A 26,339-nucleotide genomic window follows, 5' to 3' on the forward strand; every position below is an offset into this window, starting at 1 on the left:
CTTGCCAGACTTGAAATCGGTCAGTCCTATTCTAGAGCCCTCGTTCGTAACCATTATGCCCTAAGTAGTTCAAATATTTAGTAAAAGTCTACAATATCTCATTTAGACCAAGACCTCCCCTATTATTTTTCCAGCTCTAGAGAAGATAGGGTATTGGGGAGGGAGTTGGTGGTAGTATCAAGGTGTGTAAAATTTCTTTGTAGGTTCATCACAGAGGATTTTAATTTTTAAAGATAAACCTATTGTAGGATTTATATTGGGTGAATTCTAAACCTCATTTTTTTTTTCCAAAGCCAAGGTGATGCTTTGTTAAACATAAGGATCACAGAAATCTTTTCAGCTGTTTCATTCCCCTTCATTTGTCGGACTTGAGATGAACCCTTTGGGCTTGCTTTAGTGGCATTAAAACAATAAATCCTGAAAGAGATCTGAGCTCAGCTATGCTGTCTGTGAATGCCTAGAATTCTTGTAAGTGGTTGAAAGGAAAGGAATTAGTTTCTATAGGCTCCATGAGATTTAGAGTTGGGTAGATCTGCATGTGATACTTTCTTCCACCAGTCTGTCTCTGAGGGACCTGGGACAACTTACTTGAAAAACTGTGGTCTCATTTTCTCTATCAGTAAAATAATGTGGTAATAACTGCCTCTCAAAAATAGTTATAAGAATTTAATACAATAGTATTTTCAAAGTGTTAGGCACAAGGCAATTTTTCAATAATCATAAGAATCTTAGGACTTAACTCTTTTCCAATGATTCTGACAATTATAAACAAAATATGTGTGAGGCTCCAGTAATAATTTTACTATCATCTATGAGCTGTCACTCAAAACTCTTCAGTAGCTTTTACTGTTAGCCATATTTAAGACACAGAGCATTTGTCCATGATTAAATCTGCAACCTTTATCTAGAAAATGTCTGTGCCTTACTAGTATGTGTCTTGTGTTACATACATTCATTCATTTATTAAACAACAACAAAAATTAGTAAGCAGTTTCAAGACCTGCTCTGGTGTCAGTTTGCTCATATTCTAGAAGATGGAGAAAGCTATTTAAACAAATACATTACAGATACATTGATAGACTCTTTGCAGGGGATGGAGAGAGTACAAAGGAAAAGGGCTCTGTAGATTCTCCCTAACTGGGGTGCTCCGGGGAAGAGAGGAGACACGGTTAGGAAAGGTTTCTACTGAAGGGCTGAGTCTTCAAATGCAGTCCATGTTTCCCAGATAGATTGTTGGGGAACGGAGTGTTTTGTGGAAAGATTCTTCTCAGCATGGGAAACAATGTGAGCAAATGCTTGGTGGCATGGTCGAGCTAGAAACATTCAGAAATAAGTAGAAGGCTTCATACTTGTACCAAACACTTCTGTAAGTCCTAGATTTAATAGCTTCCATTTATTGAGTACTGGTATATTCCTCATATATTAATCCCCACAGCAATTTTATAAGATAAGTTTCGTTATCCAGAATCTTCAGATATAGAAATTAAGGTTCTAGAGATCAAGGCATTTGCCCAAGGGCATATAAGTGAGATTTAAGCCTAAGTCTGAGGACAGTGATGAACAAGTCCATGTTTTTAAGCATACTATAATTACAACCCCATATGTTATATAACATAAGTGAATATTAGTCAAAAGAATAGAGTTGTTTCTTGTATATAGACTGATGTTTGGTCCTCTGCAGAGAAAATGGCTTCCATATGCTTCTTACCATTCCAGGAGCTTATGATTATTGGTGCAGGCTTTACATACAGGAGGCTGGTGTTCTCCAGAGAACCTCCTCCTTAGGGATCCTATAAACCTCTTAGCTAGCTTAGTCAAGCAACTCATTTGATAAAATTTATCAGTTGGTTCATTTCTCCGAATGGCCAGATCAAGCGTGTCAAGTTCATACAGTCTTGGGTAATGTTGAAACCCTTCTCATCCCTTTTTTCTTTTAAAGAAGGTATCTGAGGTGGTTCTTTCAAGAGGATCTTTTTCAAGATACAAACACATCCATAGAAAACCTTTTTATTTTCCAAACATGGGGATAAAACTTCAGATTAGGAGATCGAAAATCCTGGTTCGAGCCCTACCTCTGCCGTTAAGTAGCTAAATAAATTTGAGTTACTTCACTCCTCTAAAATTCAGTTTTTTTTTCAACTGGAAATAAAATAACATATATCATAGGATTTTCTAAAAGCTAAATGAAGGGTACAGTGTTTGAGGATGCTTTGCAAGCTATAAAGTACTTTATATAGCTATAAAGTATGAGATAATTATAACACAAATACTAGAACTTGGGATTTTTTTCTTCTATATAACCCTTTAAAGTTTTCAAAGCAGTTGTGGCTAGATAAATTACAGGATAACCTACTCTTAATCATAACATTTGTGAAGTCTTTTTTCTTTTACATAAATATAGTAGATATTCAATAAATGTATAGGTGGAAGGATAAATGGTTGGTGGAGGGAGGGGAGGGAGGGAGATAGCACATAAGGGTAAAAGAGAGTTTTTCCATGAAGTTTTAATTTTTCCTTTTTAGTTTTGTTTTAAAACATATTCCTTGATATCAACTATGTTTTCATTAATGTCGAAGCGTAGGAGTCATTAAATTAGAGGCCCTGAATTGATTCATTGACTCAGTAAGCTTACTATCCTATTTGTTTTTTTCATTGAACAATAATTTATCGGGCAACTATCATTAGCTGAGCATTGGGCAAGTTTCAGGGAAAACACATCTGAATATATCACTTTTATATGTGTGTGCCTATTTCTTCAGCTTAATTTTTCCTTTTAAACTTTCTGCAGAATGCTGAATAAACTGACACTTGTACAGCCATACGAAGGGCCCCAGCGGTGTTGAGGGCTGCGCTTGTCAAAATCTCATCTTGTGAATTGTTTCCTGATGTTACATGTGCAGCCCGTGATTCCTCTGTGGATTGTGAAATGTGTTTGTTCAGAAAGGAGCAAGCTCCTTCTGCCTTTTGTTGCTTTCCCTGTTTCGGGCCTCTTTTCTCAGGGATGGCCCATCTAAGCTCTGTGTGGCCAAAGGGAAAATGAGCTGGGTCAGCTCTTGGGTTCACGTGATTCCATGGTGGGCATCAGCTCTGCACTGCTGTTGAATCAAGTGGACATTAGGCAGAGTATGGAGAACCTCTCTTGAGGGGAAATTGGACATTACCTACATCTCGCTGGTGCTGTATGAACCCGCCTGAGGTTATCTAAGTCTCAGAGGGAGGATCTTAGGAAGCATTTTTTCTGCCCTCCTGTTTACCTGGTATTTTAGAAGAAGCACTGTGTATATTGTGTACTGAAAGTGGCTAAGAAAGGACCTCCATTTGGGATCCATTTCTCTTATTGTGATGTGAGGGAACAGTTCAAACTTTCAGGTCGGTTGTGATAGAGTCAGAGTCCAAACTCAGATTTTTGAACTCTAAACCCATGGCACCTACTAATGTTCCATGGTAACTGACACTTCCAGATGCATTCCTATATGTAAGACAATGTTCACATCTTAAAGTGAGGGAGTATTGAAATAACAGGGGCTTTGGAATCAAACAGGACAAGGTCAAATCCTGGCACTGCTTCTTATTATATCTGTGTGATTTTGGACAAGTTACTTGAACACTCTGATTCTTGCTTCTGCATCTGTCGAAGGGGAGAAAACATGTTTATGCTTTATGGATGTTGTAAAGATTAAATGAGATAATACTTAAAGTACTTAGCATAGTACCCAGCCTTTCATAGATATTTGGTACGTTTGCTAGAAAGGAAGAAAGGATATAACTGCTTTTTGAAAAAAAGAGTTAAGATGATGTTGATGATAATGATGGTGACAGCGGTTAGGGTCATGGTAGTAGTGGTGATGGTGACATAACTGCCATTAATCAAACTTTTATTTTTAAACATTTCCTCAATATCAGAGCAACTATGTGATATTGTTTATTTCTTCATTCTATACAAGGACTTTCTGCCTCCAAATTTTATTTTTTTCTTAGTATAACATACTAGTTCTTAAATTCTAAGCCTTAATGTACCAACGGTGAATCTGCTTACTAGAGAAGAAACAAAGAAATACTTCCCATACATTTCTTTTTTTCCCATTTTAACCACTATTCAAGATTGAATGATCCTGTAAGATACACTTTGCTGTGTTTCACATACGTGGCACCAGTAAATGTGGATCATCACCAGAAATTACTTGTACTTATTTGAAAGTGTGGCCTAGCAACTGCCAACCCCTTTTCTGTTAAGGATCTCAGGATCGATATCTTTAAGAACCCAATATTTTGATATATACAGATAAGTAAACATTGACCACATGGCTATTGGGTTTTTATCATGGAGAAAATCCTAAAAATCAGCAGTTTGGAATCAGATGACCTGAACGTGACTCCTACCCCTGTTTCTCGTGAGCTATCTTACCTTAGTTAAGTTACTTATCATTTCTAAGCTTCAGTTTCCTCATCCACAATGAGGATGAAGAGACTACTAAATCACATTCGGTAGTTATGAAAATAAAATGAGACAGGTACAGAGAGAGAGTGTGCAAAAAGTTCAGTTAAAATGAGCTCATATCTAGAGTTGCTTCCTATCGAAAAGCCTGTGTACCCTGAATTGAGAACTGAATCTTTCAGAGTCTACCCAGAAAAGCATAAACCACTCTGTGAAAAAGAGAATTTAATATCCTCAGATGATGACCCAGATGATGGAGGAGATAAGAAGGGCTACATTCCCTGTGAAGCAAAGCGGAGATCATCAAGACAGAAGCTGCTACCACCCCTACGCTGGTGAAACGAAGGAGATGGTGTTCCCAAAGACCAAGGGTGGTGGACACCAGCAGGTGTTGGCATCACGGTGGCCCTGTCGGCAGAGCTGGAGATGGAGAGAAGCAGCCACCAGACATCGGGGAAGCGGGGTGGAGGAGACGTGCTCTGGCTTCCCACTTCCTTCAGCCCTCAGATCTGCTGGCCAACCGTGGCTGACTTAGAGTCTGAGAATGGCAGTCTGCCGGGGCAGCCCCACAGTACTGAGCAGAGAGTGGGACTTGTCGAAAGTCAGTAGGCCCAGGACTCTTACAGGCTAAATCCCAGACCTCAGACTCCTGGTGTCTGGGACCTAACTGCTATGACAACTGACACAGAAAGTTTGAAAGAATCTTACTTCCCCCTGCTGCCGGATCTCTGAACAATAGAAGTTTACAAATGACTGGGGCTGGGAAGGTAGAATTTGGAAAAAATGTATTGGAAAAACCTAGAACGTTGTCGGAATGTAAGAGGCCTTTAAGTGGCCATTAGATCCTGCTTTCTGGAAAGGCCTGCTCACTGAGTAGCCAGCGCCTTCAGTATCTGGGGACTTGTGGAGGAGACACCCTCAGACTGCTTTTCACTTAGCTACCTCCTACAGAGCTCAGCATAGACCCACTTCCTTATGAAACCTCTCAGAACCCCTACATGCATGCTAAGCTGCCCCTGCAGTTTCTCCTGTAGCATACTCGTCCCCGCATCAAAATGCTCCACTTACGGTCCTCTCTCCCTTCCTTCACAACTGTGAGCACCCCAGAACAGGGACCTGGCTTCTTTATCTGTGCATCCCCAAACATTTGTGCTTTCACTTCCTGCTCTGTGCTAGCAACCTTGGTTGAGGCTGTGCTGCTAAGCGCTTGGGTGCCAGCTTCCTGCAGCTTTTATAATAAAAGAGGTGGACGATGTATGACTTTTTAAAATTACTAGTGTCTTGTATGCTAGGGAAGACTGAGGGTTCACGAGAACATTGAAGAGGGAGACTCCATTTTTCCTGTAGAATCAGGGAAGCCTTCTGAGTTAGGAATAAACAAGAGTTAGCTCCACAGAGAGGTTGGAGAATGGTATTTCAGAGGAGTGCAAATGCAAAGGTCTTGGAGTGAGAAAGAGCATTGTGAATAGAAGATGGAGAACAAGGGTGGCATTGCTTGGAGCTGATGAGGTTAGCGGGAGCTGTTCTCTCCTGCATCCCATTCTCCTCTGTGCCCTGCCCTGAACGGTTTTCACCTCCTGCCTGTGTTATGGTTAGGAAGGTTTTCATGTTTGTGGCTCCCATATCATGCCTACTGTATAGTTTTGTGCATAGAATAAATGACAATTCCAGGCTCTGAAATTCTCTAGATCTCTCATCACATTTGTAACTTCACTTGCCGAGCAAGCATCAAGAAATACAATCTGCGTGGAGAAGAAGCCTGAGTTTATACCATTTATGAGAAAATCTCTGCTGTTTGGCATTCTTTTAACAGAAACTGTCTTTACTGTGAGTTCTGCAATAAGTGGTAGTAAGAATGGTGGCCGAGAGATGCCAAAAAGATTCTATCATCAAACCCTTCTGTTCCCTTCTTTGAGATTGAAATGTGATATGTTAAACCAGATTCCGTTCAGCTCTGTTCCTTACTAGCTGTGTGTCCTTGGACAGGTCATTCAACCTCTTCATAGGTCTTTGTTTCTCCACTAACTTGTGTGGTATTAACAACCTGACAGGCTTAACATAAAATGAGACCATACATGTAAATATTCAGCATAGTGCCTGGTATTTACTGAGCACAAATATCACTGATAGCTGCTGCCTTTATTATTCTAATTACACTTACTATTATTATTACAGTGCCGAATGCTCTACGTTTACCAGAATAAAGCAAAAACAAAACAGGTTTCTTAGTTTTCCCAAGGCAGGCAAGTATGCTCTTTTGGTTTCTATTTGAGACTGACTTACACATGGAACGCTTTCTCAATGTTGTTTGATTATGGGGAAAAAAAAAAAAAAAGAATGTTTTATGCTTGTTTTTAGCTATCCTATTTTTAAAAAAAGGGGATTTTGTTTTGTTTTGCTTTCTCACAGGAGTGATTGGAGCAGATGTGAGGGGGCACGGCCTCGCCTGTGAGGGACAGCCAGTGACGTCACGGTTGGCTGTCATCTGTGGAACATCTTCTTGTCACATGGGGGTGAGTCTGCCAGGCCAAAGGTGGGGCTGCCACACTCAGGGGGAGGGCAGCCCAGAGGAGATTTGAGCTGCTGGCCCTTTTACCCGCTCAGCTTCTTCCCTTCCTGCCACCCGTGCTTTGTCTAGCCGGAAGCCCAGCTCTCACTCCAACAGCCTTGTTTAAATTTGCCAGATATTTTTCTTGGGCCAAATTTTTAAAAAGTGTGAAAAGGGTTGAGTCTGCCTTTGACATCACCCTGGACAGAGATCCAAGGCAGTGTAAGGGGTGTAATCGGATCCAAAGATGGCAAAGTCTCACTCCCGGATTGATCTGTCCCTAATGGGTAGTGGAGTCTTCTCTGCAGAGGGGTGTCTGTTTTCCTTGGCCGCTGAGCTCTCTCTCAATCAATATAAATCTATCTCCCTGGGAGCAGCCTGATGATCTATAGAATTAGGCTGCATATCATGACTTCAAAAGAACACTGATAAGCAATTTTCACTTTGTTAATTTTTCTCCATGAATTAGTGGAAAGGCTTTCTCCAAGATTGCAGTTAAAATTTAGTGCCTGCCCTAAAATTTATATCTTTTTTAAATGCATGAGTCTGAAAGCATTCCATTTTGATAAGTACCCATTTCTACCATATTTTTATTTAAAAGTCATTACTCTGTTAAACTTGCATGGACGACTCCTTGGATTTTTCCCAGATGAGTAAAATAGAAGGGAGAGTGGGGGAGAGGAGGAAGGGAAATGGGGGAGGAGCAGGAGAGTGAGCAAGGATTAGAGTGGGATACACAGCCTAGAGCAGAAGCTCAGAACTGTGAAGGGAATCATGGCGATGAGAAACTGTTTAATAACGGTAGGGACCAATGAAACTTTTTTACTGTTAAGTATTTTGGTTGAGTACATATTGATATATTTACTTACTTACTGATCCTCTGCTCTTGTGTCTGGGGCTGTGCTAAATTTGGGCGACAACAGGATGACATAGGGCCTCTCATTGATGAGATAGAATTATAACAGGTATTCTAATACAAGGCCCCAAAGTATAGATTCAGATGAACTTGTAATACTGAGCATCTGTTATATGCCAGACATTGTGCAAGGTGTATCCCAGCCTCTTTCTTCTCCTCAGCAGCCCTATCGTGAGACTTAGCTGTCCTTGAAGGAAGAGACCTGCAGAGGCCCAAGGCCACCTCAAATAGGACATGCCCACCAGGGCAGCCAGCCCTTATTTCTCTTGACATGAGTCTACACTTGCTAGCTTGTCGTCACTGAATACTGACTTAAACCTATTTAAATAATCCTCTACTTTCACAGGGGGCACATCTAATCCAGTTTCTCCTGTGAGGTTTGAATTTCATGCATTTTTACCCCACTCAATTCAGATTTCTGAGCAAAATCAAATCCAAATGAATGTGAGTCACTCTGTGACATTCCCGCTTCTCAGTCTCCTTGTCTCTTAATTGGGATGATACTTTTCCTAAAGTATCTATTTTACAGATTAAGCAACTAAGGCATATAAATGTCCAATAATTTTCCCAAGGTCACAAAGCTATTAAGCTGGAGCTGAGAACTCAGATCTAGCCCCATCTTATTCCCAAGTGCATCCTCCTCGATGCCTTAGCGTATTGTGCAGGATGATAGTGTGCCATAGAAGAAAGGAGATAGCATGGGCTTCAGAGTCATCCAGATGTGGGTTTGGACATTAGCTCATGTACTCTTGGGCCCTGTGAGCTGAGATGAGATGGACTTAACTTCTGAGCCTCAGATTCTTCATCCACCACATTGTGGGTAATGATGCCAGTCTCAAAGGGTTGCTGGGTGATATGAGTTCTGTACATGCATACCTAGTACATTATAGGCACTCAGAAATGGTGGGATTCTCATTACACTTTACTAGTGATATAAAAGGCTCACACGAAGCAACTGTTTGGGCTTTACCAAGGTTGATGGGCAGCTGCAGTTGGTTGCAATGAATGAGGGTCATAAAATGCCAGTTTATTATGGTCGTGTTGTACTGGAAATAAAGCCCCCACCCCCACCCTGCTTTGTACTTGGGAGTGGGAAGGGACCTTTTGAGCCAGGAGGATTAATCATCAGCTTTAATGTTATGTGGTGAGGGCGAGACTGTGGTCATGCTGGCATCGGAAAGTGTCTTTGATCTTGCTCAGGTGCTGGGCGCCCAGCGAGCCAGCAACAATAACACCTTTGTGAGGTCTAGAAGAGGTGCAGGTCTGAGGAAACACTCCCAGGGAAACTCAAGGACCCCCTTTGTTGTGGTTCTGGCAAATAAAACCACCAACTGTCAGGAAAAATTCACCAAACAGAACACAGAGACCAGAGCGGGGTGCAGGCTTTTCAAAAATTGGTTTTCAACCTGGTCTGAAGGATTCCCTTTCTTCCTTTTGCTCACTGCTGATATTTCTAAATCAGTAGGTTGATGGAAACGAAATTCCCAGGAACGTTTTATGCTATACAAGTTACCTCTTTCTAGATCACCCAGAATGAATGAACGAATCCCAAGTAAGAGAATATTGGGTAAATACTTAGAAGCTTCTAAGTATTTACCTGTTACTTCCAGGAATCTGGAGAAAAAGCCTGAGGTTGAACATAACACTTACTAATCAGGCCTTTGATATTTTAGAAGATACAAGTGTGGGCTGCACATTTATCTTCCTTGTAGATGATTTAATTAACAAGAGAGGAAAAAAAAAAATACTCTTCTTATTTTTCACTCCATGAAAGCAGAGCTGCTTGTTCAGAGTTAATTACGACCAAGTCACCAAAACCCAAGATAATATACAGAAGGGGTTAGCCAGAGTTTGAAAAGTCACGGGGTTAGATGGAGCTGATCCTTGCCATCGCACCAGCACCCCTGTTTTTGTGCTGTCAAGTCAGGTTGTAACTTGGCAACTTGTCTTCCAGTTAGCACATCAGATGGAGAGAGAACCCTGGGAAGTGGGTGGGAAAGTACTGAAGAGGTACGATTTAAACACAACAATAGGTTGGTGAGAGCTAAGAATTACATCTGTATCTTAAATCACTCGGAATTTAATTTTCTGCAAAGTCTTAGATGAATGTAGGGAGGGTGTTCTCTATCACTTGGTGGGCGTGAAATCTCAAAGATATAGGCTAAGCTGGCCCCATCACTTTGTGAGTTTAGGTAAGATACTTCATTTTTTTGGTGCTTCAGTTTATTCCTCTGTTAAATGTGGGCAATAGTATTTACCCATAAAATTGTTTTGATGATTAAATATGGTAATCTTTATAAACAGCTTGGCACCGTACCTAGCACAAAATCTCTAATATGGTGTTATGATTAAAAATGGTTCATTAAGACTAGAATGATCCATGTGGTAATGGATTAGAAGTAGGGGCGTCAGGATGAACTCATGTTTAGTTTTATTTAGTTACAAATGGACACATATGGAAACATTTACAGACATGTATAGGTATACAGATTACTAAACATATTTCCCAGCTTTGACAGCTGAGAGGGCCTAGGAACAAGTATACCCCAACAGCTAGTTGTTACAAGCACACTTGGGGCCCACAGCTTGCTTTCTAATACCATTCTCCAGTAAAAAGAACCGGGACCCCTTGGAGAAAATGTTGATTCTAGGGCTGGGGCAGGAAATAGACAAGGTGAGCCTGGTGCATCTTGTAGCACTGAAAAATACAGGAAAAAAAAAAATGATGGAGTCTCAGGAGCCAACTGAGGGAGCTCCCAGTGGCCCAAACTGGGACAATGTGAGCAGCAAAATAAAAGTAGTACTGGATTGTAATCTAAAGTAAAACATAAATATAATGAGTCCATAATGATATAGATAAGTCTTCTATATCTATAGAAGAGATGAATCTTTCCCATGCAGAAGAATTCCAAAAAATTTATGTAGCTATTCCACCTTAAGGAGGTGGAGCTGCATATAGTGACTTCCTTCAAAGGAAGGCAGGAAAAAAGAGAAAAAGAATGGAGCAATCTGACAAACATGACCTTTGCCAGGTGATCAAGGTCAACATCAACAGTGATAAGTCATATTGATAAGTTTGCACCATTGATATGATGTGGTGAGAATGGCACTTTATCTTTGTTATATCCTCCTCGAAAACCTATAACCACAGTCTAATCATAAGAAAAACATTAGGCAAATCCCATTTGAGAGACATTTTACAAAATAGCTGACCAGCACTCTTCAAAACTGTCAAAGTCATCAAAGAACAAGGAAAGTCTGGAAATTATCTCAATCAAGAGGAGCCTATAGACGTGTGACAACAAAATGTAATGTAGTATCCTAAATGGGATCCTGGAAGAGCCAAATAACATTAGATAAAAACTAAAGAAATCTGAATAAAGTAAGGCCTTTAGTTAGTGATAACATATCAATATCTTTCTTTAATTGTGACATATGTACCTAGTGTAAGATACTAATGATAGGAGAAACTGGGTGTGGAGTATATGGGAACTCTCTGTACTATCTTTACAATTCTTCTGTAATTAAAGTATTCTAAAATTAAGTTTATTTTTTTAAAATTATTCATTAAGTTACACACTCATTAAGAAAACATTTTCTTGTAATTTCCTGGCTAAGTGATAAAGGTATTAAAGTAAATAAGATAAAGTGTCTTCACTGAGAAAGACAGACAAGAAGATCACTACAATATAGAATGGTAATGACTACAGTAAATACACGACAAGTGTGGTGGGCTTATGGAGAAGCGGCCTGCTCAAGTCATCAGTAGGCAAGGAAGTTTTCCTAGAGGATGTGATGTTTGCAGGATCATGGTTTCCCCGCTCCCAGGAGACTGTTCCTGCCGGCTCAGTTTCAGGCTCTAGGCCCTGTCCTCACTCTTCTCCACTTTGTTTTTCTCTTCTGTGACCACAGCACCATGCAGCTGACTTCCTCTGTGGCCTGGATGGGATGTGGGTATGGACAGGCCCACTGGGAGAACACGCCACAGGAAGGGAGAACAGCCACGTGCTTTGAACTGATGATCTTCTATTAGCAGGATGTTACAGCTAAGAAGAGTAGGCAAGTGGGGCCAGTTTTTCTGTCTTGGTCTCTTTAGCAGTTGACATTGATAGAGGTCATAAGAAAGGTAGAGAGAGAAGGCAGTTTATATGGTACAAATAAGACCACTGTTATTCCTACCAATGAAAGAACTGGGGTACTGTGTATGAAGTATTCTGTTCCTTCTCTGTTCACCAGGACCTGCTGATGTCAGCCCTTTAGGAACCAGTATTTTGAGGAGACTCTCCACATTGAGGCTAGCTCTGGACCCTGCAACCACATACGTTGAAAGCAGATTATATCCTATGTATTGATTTAGTGAGGACAGTGTGGATGCTGTTCAATGCACAAGAGACAGTTCGTGCACTAAAGAAGCTCGGGGTATTGTGCGTCCTAGGATTTGAGGCAGGACAGTTCTGTACTGTGCTGGTTGGAGGATGTTTAGCATCCCTGGCCCAGCCTCAGTCATTATGAGGAGACAGGCAATAGTAATTATTGCTACTGTCTATTGAGTACCTATAGCATACCAAGCACCGTGCTAAGTTCTTTATGTCATGTAATCAGCTCAACATACTGTGAGGTAGGCACCATTACCGTCTCCATTTCATAAATGAGGAAACTGAGGCAAAGAGTAGTTAAATGGGTCACTCCATGTGCAGGAAGGGGATGCTTTGTTGAGCTCTCTAAGGGACTAACCCCAGAGTTTTTCCCCTTCCCTTTCGGTTTAATAGCTACTCTCAAAAGCACAGAGGAGAGGAAAAGCAGACTCAATTAAAATATGGACAAATGTTGGATACAGACAGCTCACCGAAAGATGTGAATGACAAGCACCTGCAACAGTGTTTAACATCATTAACCATTAAGGAAATACAAATTAAAAACACCATGAGATCCATTACACACTTACGAAACTGGCTAAAGTTGTGGCAAGAACTCTCGCACACCACTGGTGGGAATGTGAAGTGGTGCAACCACTTTGGAAAATAGTTTAATGGTTTCTTATAAAGTCAACGTACACCTATTGTGTGATCCAATCATTCCATTACTATAAAAGCTGGCAGGACTGTGTATTCCCATGTTTCTGGAATCCCACCAGGAACATAGCACAATCAGGTGAAATAAGGCCTCTCAGAAGGTCAGAAACAAAAGTTTCTGGCAAAAGGCTCTCTACTGGCTGAGTTCTGCTTTCCACAAAAGACGATAGCTTGCCTGGAAGAATAGTAGAAGAAGCAGAGGGAAAAAAATGAAATTCGTAGCAATAACAATAATGGCTAATATTTATTGCATGCTTATTGTAGGCTAAGAAATTTGAATATATTATTTTATCTAACCCATGTAATAACCTTATGCAATTATCAGAATTATCCTCCCATTTTACAGAGACTGAAACTTGAGTACTTACCCAAGGTCACATAGCTAGTAAGTCCTAGGCATAGGTTTCCAACTCAGGCTGTTTGGTTCCAGAGCTTATACTTTTGGCTTTCCGCAGAACAATGAGGCCGAGGCTGGGGGATGGGCTGGCCCTGTGCATGTGTGTTTTGTGAGAATGGGGGTGAAGTGATTATAAGGTAGATCTTTCTCAAAGCCTTATGTGGATTGCAAAGTTAGGGCTAGATTGCAACTAGCCCACACTGCTCTTATTTTTTCTCCTTCCTAGTCTTTCAAATCACTGCCTTTCAAGAGGCCACCAGTCTAATGATAACAATAAAAATAAACAACATCACTTGTCACCATTGTCCCCTGGAGGGGGAGTATTTATGAGACTTTTTATTTCATCTTCCCTGTTTCCCTGCTGCTCTGTGGTTAAGTTCTGAACTAGGCAATTTGAAGACATGCAGCTGACTTCCCAACTCATGAAGATGTTTTTGTATTCTGGAAGACCATAAAATGAAAACCACATCGATTTTTTTTCCCTTTTTTTATTTACCACTCATCTGCTGTGTGGGTGACTCTGATACTGTGGCTGCTGAGGGCAGCCTAGCAGTTATGAAAGTGTTTGTGCTTTTCCAGTGGTTCAGTGTGGATGAAAAAGATGCCGAAGATAAGCCATCGTAGAGCCCTCACTAAGTACCAGGTACCGTGCCAAGGGCCTCAACACGCATCAGCTTATTTGTTCCACATACATTTAGTTCAGGGGTTTTAGTACTTTTTTGGCCTTGTGGCTTTTCCCTTATTTTTTCATCCCCTTCTCTCACTCTTCTTGTATATTTCAAAGGCCTCTTTTTTTCATATGTTAATTAAATTTTCATATTTTTTGTCCCCTGGAGCCATCAGAGGAGTTTGGGATAGTTTCTGTTCTTCCACATAATCATTAAAGCACCAGGAGACATAACATCTAAATAACCAAAGATCTCAGAAGAACTCATGAGAAATTTTTTGAGCAATCATTGATGAAGTATTGAGATTGAAAGTCCCTTCCTAATGGACATTAGGGAAAAAAAAGTTAAAATGGAAAAACTAAGTGGACATTTTGACCATGCTCTTAGATTTGGGATATATTTAGTTAAAAAAAAAAAAGAATGGACGCCTTAAATCTTAAAGTGGTGAAAGTTACTGTAATGTATTTTTTTAAAACTATTTTTACTGAAAGGCAATTCATATACCATAAAATTCACCTCTGCCGTGTATTTTTAAAACTTCTAGAGAACTCAGTTTAGTGATGTTTAAGAAAGAGAAAGATTTAATGCCTGTCTTTTAGGTTGCACTATGGAATGATGCCAGCATGTGGTCTTTATGTTACAGAGGTAACAGAAAGATATCACAAAGTGGTAAATTTCCATTTACTTGCACTTCGTGTTGTACCTGACACATGGTATATGTCCAGTAAATATTGGATTTACTGAAGGACAGACAGAAATATGTGGGTTGCAACCATCGAGATTTATTGAAGAACAAGTCATGCCATACCAGTTTGATTTCCTGTTTTGATGGATTGACAGACTATGTAAACTTATCAGTCTTCAGTGGGGCTTTAGGTTCTTTCCTTGATTAACTGACCATTGCCATTGGACACAGCAGCATTGACCAATTCAGTCATAAAATTCCATCCACCTAAGAACTGAGATTTTCACTGAGTTATACCTTGAAGTAGACCAAAAGCAAATACATAAAACTGTTGGAAAAGTGTCACCACAATCTAATTGCCCAATTTGCATTTGGGCTTTTCAACCACTGGTTTTATCCTTTTGTGGAGCCAGGCAAAGACTGAGCCTTGATTCTGTTCATTGAGGGGACATCTGCCTGGAGGGTACTTTTGAATGATTGATCAGCCGTCTAGGATCTGCTTGACATACCAGTCTTCGGGCCTCTCTGACTTATTGACCTGTCATCTGCTTACATGTTAGAATGACTGAATGTTACTCAGATTAACATGTAACCCCTAACTGAGAGATTTGCTATGATCTTAGAAAACAGGGCTAGGGTTCTCTGGAATTTGAGAAATGGCCCATGAAAAGGCAGAGGGATCCTACGAAGGGAATATCCAATTAGATTTATGTGTTCATTCTTTAGTAGTGTGCAAGACACTAATTTGCATGGACCTGACTACTCAATAGACTAAAGATGGTCATGAATATTAAGACTGATGGCTTCACTCTCCTGATTAAAACCTCTCAGTGAATCTCTGAAGTCGTAGCTGACCATAGGAGATTGCATGTGATCTGGGCCTGTGCACCTCTGGCCTTATCTGCTATTCTTCACCTTTTATTCTGTATTCTAGCAGGCATGTCCACACAATCTTGTCTGAATTCCATGGGGCTAAATGTGTCTGACAATAGAAACTATTCAGATTTTAGAAAATTAATGGTGTATGTGTATATATATATGTGTATATACACACATACTATTTTATGTGGCACTGCCAATGAGGTCTTGAGCAGCACCCATTATCAAACACAGTATTTTTACAGTAAAACTTAATGAATATTCATACCAAGTAGGTTAAATAGATCATAAATAGCTTGATCAGTTAGATAAGATTTTATCATTAAATGGATCATGAAAAACTTGTGGTATTTGGAATGTTTTAGATTGAAGTATAGGCCTATATTTAATCTTCTTGAAAAGATTTGTCCTTTGGGCATGTTGTTTTCTCTTCCTGGAATGGCCACATCTCCCTTCTACATGATACCATCATCACCAGAATTGTTGTCATTATTATAACACATTTAAGGAGTATTTACTGTGTTATTTGGTACTGCCAGTAAACTCTGGGCTGATTCTCATTGCTTTATGATCCCCAATGTTCTGATGAGGAAGCAGAGGCTTGGTGAGGTCACAGAGCGAGGAAGAGGCAGAGCTGAGGTTGAACGAAGCACAGGGACCTCAGAACCTATGTTCTTAGTCACTCCGCTATCATTAGTGTATGTCTTCCTCAAAGTTCTGGTTTAGGTGTCACCTGCATGAGACCCTCCTCTTTCCTTCCTCCACCACATTTAGTTAGCTGGGATCAGAGCTCTTTATGCACAGCTCTAGGGCAGCATTTGTCCTTCTCTGCCTTTCCTATAAAACTAAGCTCATTGAGCAAAGCCTACTCCATGCTCTGTCTCTTAAGATAAATAATAGGTACTCAACACATAGTTTACAATCAAGTTCACCCAAAGAGGTGTACTGACAGATAGAAAATAATTTGTATTGCCAGTGAAATAGATAGTAAACACCAAATCATAAGTTTAAGGATGTAAAAATTTGCATCTGAAAAAGAAAAAAATATTCAAAAGGGAAAAGCCTACTCAGGTTTATGCATGGTATTTAAAAAACAGCATTTCAAGGATGACCAAGGAACATATTTATACTTAATGATAACTAGGATTTATTACATATTTTACAATGTGCCAGTTTCTGTGCAAGGTAATCTGTATATAGAATTTCTGATCCTCACAACAAATACGTGAGATGATTTGAAGAGAAAGATGATTTGAAGAGAAGCGATGTTTTAGATTAGCATAAAGAGAAAGATATAGTAGCCATGTTTTGTCTAATCTTAACATATTAAGATTAGACAAAAGTTAAATATCATTAGAGGGTAGTAACCTAAAATGGCCTGATAGAGTACATTTCTCATCAAGAGATGATGGAATTGAGGTCAGAGAGATTATAAGGGTGGGGCAAGCAAGGTCATGCTGGGCTCCTGTCTTTTAGATCTATACCTCAAAAATGTTAACATGATACCTGAAGTATATTCCACTATCCTAACCAGGACTGGATTCAGTTTTGAGCTCTGGTTTTGGAAAAAGCTGCTGGAACCTGGAAAGAACCACAGAATACACTGCTATGATATTTAAGAGAAAGTGGGCCCCCACAAACAAAGGTTGAGATGGTTAAGAGAGATGGGATAGTTCTGACTGCTAAAGAAACCTCAGGGATTAACTTTATTTTCTTGTTTATGAAAGTTTTTGTGATCATAAAATGACTAATTCTTTCTTGGTGCTGTAGAGTTTGTAAAATGCCTTGTGAAATTTGATACTCAGAATAACTAAGTGAGGCAGTCAAAGCAGGTGTTGTTTTCTTTTTCACAACGAGGCTCAAAGAAACAGAGTGATGTGTCCAAAGTCTCACAGCTAGTAAGTGATAGGGCCAATACTCAGATGCGTATCTGAACAAAACCCCAAGCCATTTTAGCTGCATCCTTAGTTGGTTTATCTGCATTTACTCAAAAAGGATCCTGCAGCTGGGGAAAGTCTAGCTCATCACAGGAATCAGTGACACCTGATTCTGTGTCACTTGTCCCCATTGTGCTTGTAAATTCTCCACTGAGATGCAAGCTGGTGGTTCTCAGTTAATGTGCATAAAATGTACCTAGGGAACTCCTTAAAAATGTAAGGTTCCACTCCCACAGGGTCTGATTCAGTAAGTCTTGCTGGGAAGGAGTATATATGAATCTGTAATTTTACCATGTACCCAAGTGATTCTAATTGGGGACTTCCAGCAAAACAGCTTTAAGCTCCTTCAGAGTAGACATTATTTCTTTCTATTACTGTTTTCTCAGTGCCTAGTACAGCTGTATGGACATAGAAAGATCTCTAAGGTTATACTTGATGAATGTAAGAGTGATATAAATGAATGTAAAATTAGTGCAAAATAAAGTAAATCAAGTTGGATAGTCATTTAGTCCCTGCCAGTTTGGGGCACACTAGGAGGTACCTTGACCCCATCCTTTCAAAGAAAGTCTGTCTTGCCAGCTTAGGTACAGACAGCCTGAGAGAAGTTGAGACTTGGATAGAGTACCAGGCAGATCCTAATCTTCCAATAATTAGAGATTGAAGAATTCTTTTTTTCTTATGAAAAGCAGGATGAAGGGACATAGTAAGAGACCCCATTTGCAGCTCTGTGCAGACAAACCCAGAAACCAAAGCAGACACACCAGGACGCAACAGGAAACCACAGAGGCCTCAGATCTTTCAGTGTAAATAGGAAGTCAGAGTTTACTTTTGAACCCACAGTGCCAAGCCAAAGTGCAATGTTTAATCCAGCTCTCTGCCCAGCCCTTCCTTGATCCTGGGCATAGATGAAAGATGATGCCACCTGGGCAAAAGCATTTTAAAATGTTTGTTCTGATCAGGGCTTGGAGCAAGCTTCTTTTGTTCGTACTAGTGAATAATTTGGGACACAGGTGCAGATTGGACTTGAAAGCATTAATTGGTCTCCCTGGTTTTCCCTGCAGTGATATTTGAAACCCCCCATCTTCCTCTACAAAGTAGTTTTAATCCACATTCATTCACAGAACATTTGCCATTGACAACCGTCTTTCATATGTCCCATCTGTAGACCTTTCGGTCCAGGTGCATAGTAGTGGAACATTGGTGGACACTTAGTATATACTCTGTGTATGTTGGATTGACATCTGTAATCTCATTTGATTGCTGCCATTACAATGGAAACTAATAAGTAGAATCTATATCATCATCACCATTTTGAAATAAGGAAAATATAGCATTGTAGAAAAGACACAGGTTTTGAAGTCAAATTGACCTGTAGTCACATCAAAATACTTAAATTTCTTATCCAGACTCCCTTCTCTTATTCAGCCAGTTGTTTTTGAGCACGTACTATATGCCAGGCACTGAAGTGAAAATGGTGAGCCAAAGTAGACACAGACCTTGCTTACAGTCTAGTGGAGGAGGTGGATATTAAGCAAACAATCACAAATTATTACCTTGATAAGTACTTTACCTTTGCACCCTGATGCCAGGAATGAATTGGTGCAATCACTTTGGAAAACAGCAGAGCATTGTCTGATAAATTTGAATATGCGTGTACCCTGTACTTCACCAATTCCATTCCCAGGTAAAAACCTGGAGAAACTATTGCACCCATGTACCTATGTGTACCCAGAGAAAAGTATAAGAGTATTCATTTTGTTATTTTTCATAATAGCCCCAAATTTGAGTCAACCCAAATTTCAACCAGTAATAGAATGAATAAATTGTATTATATTCCTGCAGTGGTATGCATACTTAAAATGAAGGAGCTACAGCAACATAGAACAACAGAGATGAATCAAACAATTTTAAATGAAAAAAATAGGATATGAAATAGGATATGAAAGAAATACAGAATTATTTCATTCATATAAAATTCAAAAAGAGGCAAGAGAGACAATATGTTTTAGAAATGTATATATAGGCACTAGACCTAGAAAGACAAGCAAGGAAATAATTGCTACAATAACACACTGGTTAATTACATGGCTGGAAGGTGCTTGCTGTTGAGGACAAAAGATACCTTCCAGAGATGCTTTGGGAAGCTGACATTTACCTGTGAAGGATGCATGCGTACTTGTTATCTGTCTTCAAAATACATGTTATCTTTTATACACTCTTCTGTATGTATGATATATAGGTGATATGAAGCAGAGGAACAATCATCAGAGCATAAAACCAAGTTTGGGTGTTTGGCTTCTGGTAAGGCAGTGAAGTGTGAGCTGAGATACTTTGTTTAGGTAACTAAGCAGAGTCTGATAGGAAGGAAGAAAGGTCTGCATGGTGGTGGTTGAAAGGAAAGTGGAAGAAAGCACAGCAGGATAATGGGAGGGAAATTGGCAGATTCAGAGTGGTGTGGGAGGGAAGAGTGATACAAGTTAAGGCTGGAGAAGCAAAAAGAGGCAGGACATGCTGGGTTTATAAACCTTACAAAGGCTTATAAAGAATTTTGGTCTTTTATCATAAGAGAAACTGAATAGTTTAAAGCACAGTGGGTAACATAATTGAATTTACAAAGGATTGAAACAATTGCAGTTTGGAGAACAGATTGGCGAGACCAGAGTGGATGCTAGAAGACCAGATAGAAGGAGATTGATAGGTGAGAGATATCATTATGGTAGCTTGTCTTGGGTTATAGTGGAGGAGATGGAGAGAAGTGGATATATACGAAAGATGTTTAGAAGATAAAATCAATGGCACTTTTGGCAGTGAAAATGCCAAGGCTGCAGAATGGATGCAGTAGAGGCTTTCTAGGTTTCTCACCTAATCCTCCCTAATCAGCTACTACCGAGTAGGCAGGGACATCTGGATAGAGAGCAGCAGGTCTCAGGCATTCTTTGGACAGACTAGACTGACAGGAGAGAAACTTGTTTTAGTTAATACTGTCAGCTGTGTTTTTATATAAAAATTAAGCGTTTTGCCTATGGCTCTTACCAAAGATCTTCCCAAGAAGTAGCCATGTGACCCCAACATTTCTTCTCTGGTAGTCCTGCCCAAAATGCTTACTCAGAGTCTAATCATGAGGAAATGTCAGAAACCTAAATTGAGAGTTATTCTACAAAATAACTTGCTTCTACTCTTCAGAAATATCAGAGTCACAAAAGGTAAACTAAGACTAAAGAAGGGGTACAGAGTAAAGGAGACTAAAGAGACAGGGCAACTAAAGGCACTGTGTGATGATCCTGAATTGGATCCGAGACTAGAGAAACATTTTTCTTTCTTTTACTGTAAAGGACATTTTGTGGACAGTTGATGACATTTGAATAAGATCTATAGATTAAGTAATAGAATTGTATCAATGTTTATTTCCTGATAGGATAATTGCATTATGGTTATATAAGAGAATATCATTTTTATAAAATACATATTGAAATATTTATGAGTAAATGGGCATTATTTCTGCAACTTACTGTCAGATGATTCAGAAAAAAATTTTATACACTCATAGCACACATAATGTATATATAATGATACATAATGTGTGTGTTATGTTTTTGTAGATAGAATGCTTATGTAGAACATTGAGAATCTGGGTGAAGGGTATACAGAATTTTTGGTACTATTTTTGTAACTTCTCTAAGTCTGAAGTTATTTTTAAATAAAAAAATATAAAAACACAAAAAAAGTAATGTGAAGATCATGGCTATATTTGCTATAACCAGACTGATGAGTTAATATGTCACTCATTGTACCCCACATAAAGTCCCCCTGGAGAATTTGTTTTAGAATTCATACAGTTGGAAAAGTGAAATTTAATCTGAACCTGGTAAATTATCTTCTGTCCAGTAACAAAAGTTGTACAACCAAGCATATTTTTCTTCTGACTCTGGAAGCTAGGAAGGTCAGAGTTGAAATTTAATACTCAAGTTAAAAGACTGAGCCTCTGTTTGCCATATTCCCATTCTTCTTTTCATTAGTCTTACATAACAGGTTCTATTTATATATTACTACAATATCTCTGTGTGTGTGTGTGTGTGTGTGTGTGTGTGTTTGGGGGAGTATAAAGTATCTTAAACCTTTTGTATTAATTTTCTATGGCTGCTATAACATTACTACAAACTTGATGGCTTAAAACAGCACACATTTATTTTGTTAAGGTCCTAGAGACCAGAAGTTCAAAATCAGTTTCACTAAGCTGAGATCAAATGTCAGCAGGGCCTTACTCCCTCTGGAGGTTCTAAGAAGAGAATCTGTTCATTGCTTCTTTCAACTTCTAGTGGCTGCCAACCAACCTTGGCTTATGGCCACATCACTTTAATCTTGGCCACCATAGTCATATTGCCTTTTCTTCATCTGTGGTCAATCTCCCTTTGCATCTTTCTTTTAAGGACACTTATGATTGCATTTAGAGCCCACTTGGATAATCTAGGATTATCTCCCCGTCTCAGGATCCTTAATTGAATCACATCAGCAAAATTACGCCCCCTCCCATTTTTTTGTGTTTTTTTGTTTGTTTGTTTTCTTATTTTTTTGCCATATAAGGTAACGTTCACAGGTTGCAGAGATTTGGAAATGGGTATGTTTTGGGGGGCCATTATTCAGCCTATCACAGCCTTTGTGAAAAGAAGTGATATATAAATACTTTTTGTAAAGTAAATAAAATATGTAATTTATTTCTACGCTCTCATGTATGGCTAGGAGCACAGATAAAACAAAGGAGTCCAATTCCTGTACAGTGACTTTTAATTGCTTTTATGAATTGCATCTAGTCTTCTATTATATTTCCTACTTGGTTATTGCTAGAGTGGAGAAATAGATTTAATTTAAAAAAAATTGATCTTACATTCACTAACCTTGCTAAATTAAATGCACTTATTTATTAAATTTTAAAATGTACATGTGCTACATACTCTCTGCATGCATGATATCTTTCACACTAATTTTTAAACTATAGAGCTAGGTGTTTTAATGTGATTTGAGTAATCAGGGAAGGCTCCTGAAAGGCAGTGATAGTGAACCGTGATATTTTGGTTAGAAAAAAGAGTGTTCTAAGCAGAGGGGACAGTATGATCTGTATCTACGAGATCATATCATCTACAAAATTTTGTCTCCTCCCTTCCTTATACCTTTATTATTGTTGTTAATTTTTGTCTTATTGTGTTTGTCACAATCTCTAGTGTTACGTTGAGCAGTTAGGATAATAAAATTAGCAATCTTATCTTGTTACTGATATTAGAGGGAAGGTGTCTAAAATTTCTCCAGTGAGCATGTTATTTCTTGGAGATTTTTGATATATATACCTTTTATGAAATGATCTTCCATAGCGTACAGGACAGATGACTAGTAGCCTGTGTTTGAATAACTATTAAGGATTATTTTATTTGACAGTTACATTCCATAACCATGAAGCTCCTACACTATGAACTTCATAAGGGCTGTGACCACCATTGTATCCCTGGTGTCTGGCACGGTTTTGGGGCTTAGTTAGGCTTTTAATGTTGAATGAATGAACAATACCTAACAAATGTTTCTTGAATGAATTAATTGAAGTTAGCAAATTATTTTTTAAAGTGAACCAAAATCTAGCTACTTTCTGTATCTCTTTTACATTGACTTGAGTTCATGATAGTGCCATTCTTATATCCTCTCAGGATCTGGAGCAGTCAGCTAGTCATTTGACATATGAAGGAATAAATGAATGAGTCAGTCACAGAATATTCTACTGCTGGCTGTTAGACTTTGCCCCTAAAGATTCACATTTATTTGAACCAAAGCCAGATGGTTAAAGACGATTTAATCAGGACAAAAATAAAATACTCCCTTTAATGGAATAATTGCTATTTCATTTTCCCCTTAAAGTTGGTCATTCATCTCAAGCCACTGTCTTTCAATTTATGTATGTTGTCATGAAATATTAAAGTGATTATTCTTAATCAAGACAAAAATATTCACAAAGGATTGTCTTAGTGTGTGATCAGAGGGTTCAGAATTCCAGTATTAAATTGGACAGGATTCAGGTATAGTGGTAGGCTTAAAGTTTACATTCCAAAAAGACAGAGTTGAAAGCCTGAGTAAAGTTATGTACAGATTTATTGATGATTAACTGAGGGTAGTCGGTTAACAGAAAACAGGCAGAATGTCTTAGGTAAGAATGTCTTCATAGTTTTAAATACTTTATGGTAGTTCTACACCTATATGTGCTTCTCATTTCAAAAGAGATTTCATTTAATGTTAAAGTAACACCCAATATTAGAATGTCCAGTGTCCAGAAATGCATTACTTTTTTCCAACTTCAAACTCTCTTCAAAAAGCCTTTGATGATTCCTTGTTGCCTAGAAAATAAATTTCTTTAGTCCTAGCCAGCTCTGTCCACCTCCTCTCTCGCCATAGGCGCTTTCTTCTCCCGCTACGTGTAACACATTCTTACAATAGGAGTCTTCCTTTCCCGGAGTTTTTGGAAGAGACCAGCCCACCTACGCAAGACTTGCTAAAAGATTATAAAACTAGTGTTAAAAGCCACCTTGAGGATATAAAATAGAAGTGGAAAAGTTGGAGGTAAGGACTAAGGAAAGAGGCCGAGGTTCAGTATTGTCTCTGACATAGGAAAGCAAAATGTGAGTGCTGCTTTGGCAACAGGATGTATGTCCACTAAAGAAAAGGTAAAGGCGTGTGTGGGTCTGGCCCAAGGGAGTCAGATGAGTATATATGAAATGGGAACTCATCCAAAAGTGTTGAGGGAAGGAGTAATTGAATTTACCTCTGAAGGCCAGGAATGAAAGGGAGTCTTAAGCAGAGCAGTGGAGGGGCGAGGGAGAGGGAGAAGGAGAAAATGAGCAAGAGAGAGCTTCAAAGCATAGTACTGTAGGGTGATGGGGAGTCTCCCAGTGGAGTTGTAATGAATCACCAAAAGCACATTATGAGAGTACATTTTGTGCCCACCCCGAGGACATATCAAAGCCAGATCACAACCCTTTCAGTCAAATAAGACCTTCCCGAGATACCCAACCCCATTTGGAGCAGCCCAAGCAGCATCCCGCTAGCCAAGGGAAGAGTAGCTGGAATGAGGAAAGAAAGGAACAGTGTAGCACACCTGTCTTCTCCAGGTATGCTTCCAAGCCTGAAATAAACTGTAGCTGTAGGAGGGGAAAAATTTTAATTTGATGAGATGGGAGTTTTAAATATTACAGTGGGGTGTACACATTTAATGCTTAAAGTAGGCTGAGGACTTTTTATTATTTCAGAGTGTAGAAATATTAGGATCCACCTGAAATTTCATCCCAAGACAAGGAAGAACAGTTCATGGACAAATTTAGCAGGGAGTAGAGAAGTGGATAAAGCTACTTTCCCCCTGTACACCCATAACTGTGCAGATCCTTCAATAAACTAGGACACAAGGCTCTAGCCATTCTCCCCATCCCCCTTACATTGACAAATCTTTCTCTATTTAATCATATATGACTACAACATGCTGTAAGAGCTCTCTGGTAAAGAACAGGAGGGAGGGGGAAAGAACTTCTTTGACTCCATAGTCCACTCCTATCCCCTATTTATCTGCTTGTTACTTTTCAGCCCCCAGCTATCACTTTTCTCCTTGTTCACATCACTCCAGCTGAACTGATCCTTTGCTTTTCATGTGCTATAGCAATCACATTCTGCCACAGGGCCGTTGCACTTGCTCTTACCTTCCTGCCTGTATCACACCTAACTGCATGCTTCAATCCCTCACTTCTTTACAGTCTCTGCTTAACGTAACCTCATCATTAAGGTCCACCCAGACCACCCTGTGTTAAAATAGCAACACTTGCCCTTACTATACTATTTAACCTCTCTATTCTGCTTTATTTTTCTAACTAGCATTATCACAGCTGATATACTATATATTTGAACATTCATGTATTTTTATCACCCCACTCTCCACCATACTATAAGTTCCATGAAAGTGGAGCTTTGTTGTTTTTTTTTATGACTGTATCCCTAGCCCCTTAGAACAGTGCCTTGAATATATATAGTAGACACTCACAAATACTTCTTGAGTGAAGCGATGTTTCCTAACTTGCTTTAGCTTTTCCATATGCTATTCCTTCCGGCAAGACAGATTCTCTTTATCCTCTTTCTTACACCCCAGCCGAGCCTGATGAACTCCTGTGTATCCTTTGAGATGCCATTTCCATACCACCTTCTCTGTGCTGCTGCCTTAGGGAGATTTAATTGTTCTTCTCAGAACTCATAGCTCTCGGTTATATTTCACTTTAATCAAGTACATGCTCTTAACCACTACATCGTACTGCTTCTCAGACTTATGTTCTTTCTTGATTTTTAGGTTTTAGAGATGACTAACTCAGCAACCACATGTCCTTCTCATGTTGTACAACTATAAAGTACGACTTTGAACTCCATACAATAGTATAAATTCTAAATCTAGAATTTCCAGTCCCTCGGTCTCACCACGTGTATTTTCCCTTCCCCTTCTTCCTTATTTTCTTCTCTTCTTCATAAAAAGTCTCAGGCATACATTATATGTCAGTGATTTTTTTCAAGCTCCTGTCACTGACGTGTTAAGGAAAATTCTGTCTCTCCACTGAGTGGCCTTCCCTGTGACTATAGAAGTAAGGATTCTTTTTCTCCCTTGGCCTGTGGAACAGTTAAAATATCACTGACCATTTATATTATAATGCTCAATGGTGTTGGTCAGTAATGATTTGGATAAACTTTTCATCTAATATATCCATCGGGAAATGGCACTGGGCTATTGAGCACATGAAG

The 26,339-nt window shown here is 39.3% G+C and overlaps 1 protein-coding gene across 9 annotated transcripts in view; it reads left to right on the plus strand.

Moving 5' to 3' along the window:
- The window catches only part of FGGY (FGGY carbohydrate kinase domain containing), a 364,704-nt gene that overhangs the window by 200,004 nt on the left and 138,361 nt on the right, over positions 1 to 26,339 (plus strand). For 8 of the 9 annotated variants that reach the window (XM_039887657.1, XM_039887684.1, XM_039887635.1 and 5 more), the window contains one exon: positions 6,845 to 6,948. In XM_039887657.1, the coding sequence (XP_039743591.1) occupies positions 6,845 to 6,948 (104 nt within the window). Of the gene's footprint in view, positions 1 to 6,844; positions 6,949 to 7,742; positions 7,785 to 26,339 lie in introns of those variants that run through there. The other variant, XM_039887712.1, reaches the window with a different exon arrangement.

Source organism: Pteropus medius, unplaced genomic scaffold (genome assembly GCF_902729225.1).
Source record: "Pteropus medius unplaced genomic scaffold, Ma_sr-lr_union100, whole genome shotgun sequence".
Classification (NCBI taxonomy): domain Eukaryota; kingdom Metazoa; phylum Chordata; class Mammalia; order Chiroptera; family Pteropodidae; genus Pteropus; species Pteropus medius.